The sequence below is a fragment of the Amphiura filiformis genome, unplaced genomic scaffold (assembly GCF_039555335.1).
Source record: "Amphiura filiformis unplaced genomic scaffold, Afil_fr2py scaffold_37, whole genome shotgun sequence".
Lineage (NCBI taxonomy): Eukaryota > Metazoa > Echinodermata > Ophiuroidea > Amphilepidida > Amphiuridae > Amphiura > Amphiura filiformis.
Window position 1 is genome coordinate 609,658 of NW_027305501.1, and position 3,950 is coordinate 613,607.

The 3,950-nt window shown below is 40.6% G+C and overlaps 1 protein-coding gene across 1 annotated transcript; it reads left to right on the forward strand.

Annotated features, from left to right (window-relative positions):
- Positions 1 to 326: 326 nt before the first annotated feature.
- Positions 327 to 1,685, forward strand: LOC140144019 (uncharacterized). The gene has a single exon (XM_072165848.1). It carries the CDS (start codon positions 327 to 329, stop codon positions 1,683 to 1,685), a length of 1,359 nt encoding a protein of 452 aa, XP_072021949.1.
- The last annotated feature ends 2,265 nt before the right edge of the window (positions 1,686 to 3,950 follow it).

A 3,950-nucleotide genomic window follows, 5' to 3' on the forward strand; every position in this document is an offset into this window, starting at 1 on the left:
TCCCCGCAAACAAAGTTCAGTAAAAAACATCAAGAGAGTAAAGGACACACACAGGAGGAAAAGACAATAAAACAAACAACTAATAAGAAACCATACAAGCCAACCAAGATACTGGTAATCAATTTCCAAAGCATCAGAGGGAAAACAGCCGAACTCGCCACATGCTTGGAGTTTGATGATCCAGACATCTTGATTGCGACAGAAACATGGATTGCTCTGTTTACAGTAGCGAAATATTCCCCAATAATTACACAGTGTATCGGAAAGACAGACCTCAAATTAAGGGAGTGCCGCATGGTGGCGTTCTAATTGCTGTTAAAAGTGACATGATCCACGCCCAGAGACATGATTTAGATACCGATTGCGAACTGGTGTGGATTGAGCTTAGCGTTGTAGGATCCAAGCCCATCTTAGTAGGGTCCTTTTACCGGCCACCCAGTTCACCAATCGAGGATCTGAACATGCTCAGAACTTCTCTGGCCAGGGTTAAGGTTGACAATTACAGTAATGTATGGCTTGGAGGTGACTTCAATCTTGGCGATATCATATGGGAGACTCAATCAGTTCGCCCGGGCTCACAAAAAGGCCCCATGTGTAGAGATCTCATAGATATTGCGAATGATTGCGGTTTCGAACAAGTCGTGGAGGGTCCCACGAGGGGTAAAAATACCCTGGATTTGTTATTTGTGAAAAATCCATCCCTGGTGGTTAAATCTGGACTCTTACCGGGCATAAGCGACCATGACGGGATCCCGGTTGTTAGTATTCATTCCAAACCATCCACTGTCAAGCAAAAGCCTAGGAAAATTTTCCTCTATAACAAGGCTAACATTGATGAGCTGAAAGCTGACATAAATGAAATCAGTAGTGATTTCAAGAGTGGTAACGTTTCTGAAACTGATGCAAATGCTCTCTGGATCATTTTCAGTAGTGATTTCAAGAGTGGTAACGTTTCTGAAACTGATGCAAATGCTCTCTGGATCATTTTCAAAACTAGATTGTTGCAGGCAGTGGATAAACATGTGCCATCAAAAATGGTGCGGAAAAGAAATTACACACCATGGATCAATCAAACATTAAAACGCCTACACAAACGTAAGCAAAGGGCGTATAACAGAGCAAGAAAAAGTAACAGTCAAGAAGACTGGGAGAGTTTTAAAGAACTTAGGAGGAAAATAAAAAAGGCAACTAGGAAAGCATACAGGGGATACATAAGAGATAAGTGTCTAGAATCATCAAAACAATTCTGGAGCTTCATCAAATCATTGAAAAATGATTCGTCAGGTATACCAGCATTAAAAGATGCGCACGGTGGTCTAGTGACATGTAACAGACAAAAAGCTGAACTCCTAAACTGTCAATACCAAAAGCAATTCACACAGGAGAGACTTGAGGACCTACCAACAGAGCCAGAGAGCAACATTCCATCAATGCCTAACATAACCATCAGAGAAGAAGGGGTCTGTAAGTTGTTGTCTGACCTCAACCCTTTCAAAGCTACAGGTCCAGATGAGATCTCTCCGTGGGTGTTAAAGACGGCGGCAAAAGAACTCAGTCCAGCGCTAACAGTGTTATTCCAATTAACATTGGATTCGGGCGTTGTGCCAGAAGATTGGTTGTGTGCCAACATCACCCCTATTTATAAAAAGGGGATAAAACAGACCCTGCAAATTACCGTTCTGTAAACTTAACATCTGTTTGCAGTAAAATGTTCGAACACATACTTCACTCTAATATTATGACCCATCTGGACACACACAACATATTGTGCAATCAACAGCATGGATTTAGATCGGGTCACTCATGTGAGACACAGTTAATTTCCACAATTCAAGATATCGCAGCTGAACTAGACAAGAAACATCAAGTTGACATAATCATCATGGACTTTACAAAGGCATTCGATAAGGTACCACACAGGAGATTGTTGTTGAAATTATGGCGTTACGGCATCAGAGGTAGCATACATAAGTGGATAGAAGCATTCCTAACACGCAGGAAACAACGCGTGGTGATTGATGGTGAATGCTCAGATTGGGTCAAAGTGGACTCAAGTGTGCCACAGGGTACCGTAACAGGGCCCCTTGATTTCCTCCTATTTATCAATGACCTGCCGGACAACATCAACACAAACGTCAGGTTGTTTGCCGACGATTGCATTTTGTATACTACCGTAGCCGGGCCTGAGGACGCTGGCAAATTACAAGCAGACTTAGATACACTTACAAGATGGCAAACAAAATGGCAGATGGAGTTCAATCCGCAAAAATGTTATGTTATGCATGTCACCCATGCAAGATCACCACATCTCAACACATATACCTTAAACAACATAATACTTAATGAAACAACATCTCACTCCTATTTAGGGGTAGATCTGACCGAGGACTTATCCTGAACTCACACATAAATAAAATTGCAACAAAGGCAAATAGGACTCTGGGTTTCCTGAGAAGGAATCTGCATTCATGTCCACAACACATAAAGGAAATGTCATACAAGACATTAGTGCGCCCAATCTTACAATACTGCTCCTCCGTGTGGGACCCACACACTCAAGTGTTAATCAACAAATTGGAAGCAGTTCAAAACAGGGCTGCGCGATTTGTAAAAGGGGTGTATGGCAGAAATACAAGCGTTAGCGCACTAAAAAAGGACTTACACTGGGAGAGCCTAGAAACACTAAGGAAAGTAGACAGACTAACCATATTTCATCAAGCTGTAGCAGGTCACCTCGCCATTCCAGTACGAAATACCCTGCGCCCGGTCAAGAGGAATTTACGACATACATCACAGGCAGCAAAGAGTTTTATCCCAATTTCAACAAATAAAAACTGCTACAAATACTCCTTTATCCCCCGCCCATTAACTGACTGGAATAAACTATCATCTAACCTAACCAACATCGACGACAAAGAATCCTTCAAGCAAGCAACAAAGAACCACCTGCAAAACAACTAGTCTACAGTCGCAGTGCGCCTCACGTACCCTACTCGGTTGACTCTCAATTTTGAGGGCGTTGAGTAGTACTAGCACAAGACAAGAACCGTCAAGTTGTCATTTTCAAGACCGTGTGCGTTTTTCAGCCAATCAGCGTGACTGTTATGACATCCCAGGTTAACCTAACTTGAAATTCAGTACACTTAGAGTATACGCATGTATTTTACTGCATTTTCACCATAACGATTTTTAAAGCGTACATTAAAAATGTGATAAATTCACCTGTTTGAGAAATATAACCATACAAAAGGAACACACATAGCCCATTCAGTCTATAATACAATGCACTACATGTATATCGAGACACTATGCAACTTTCTTTATCTGCGTCAATAAATAGAATTGATTTAAAATATAAACACAGATTTTATAACATTTCACTACTACACGGTGTTTCACGCAAAGGCGATCTTCAAGTGAATAAATGAAAAACACAATGATCAAGGGCCTTTCCAAATCAAAAACTCTGTAACCTAGCAACGAACTTTATATAAAGCGTACACGCAACATACGCAATGTTGCAAAACACACCTAGCACAAGTTTGACGCACAAGGGTGGTGAAATGGAGAAAAATGGATAGGCCTAAACATACCATATGAAACATTACTTTTTCTTTTAAACACGGCTATGACGACATTTGCTTATCAGCTCACTTCTTTTGTTTGGTGCGTGTACGCTTTATATTTCGTTGCTAGGTTACGGAGTTTTTGATTTGGAAAGGCCCTTGATCATCGTGTTTTTCATTTATTAACCTGAAGATCGCCTTTGCGTGAAACACCGTGTAGTGAAATGTTATAAAATCTGTGTTTATATTTTAAAATAGCTCTACCATTTATTGGTATCGAGCACTGTATCATTATGTTAAATACTTCTACTTCTGAATATTGATTTAAAAATAGAATTAAATACATATCTCTACATTTTGAGTTTGTACTTCATCACTGAGCGA

What these genes read in the sequence shown, in the direction of transcription:
- LOC140144019 (XM_072165848.1), top strand. Translation starts at nt 327, where the DNA reads ATGATCCACGCCCAGAGACATGATTTAGATACCGATTGCGAACTGGTG.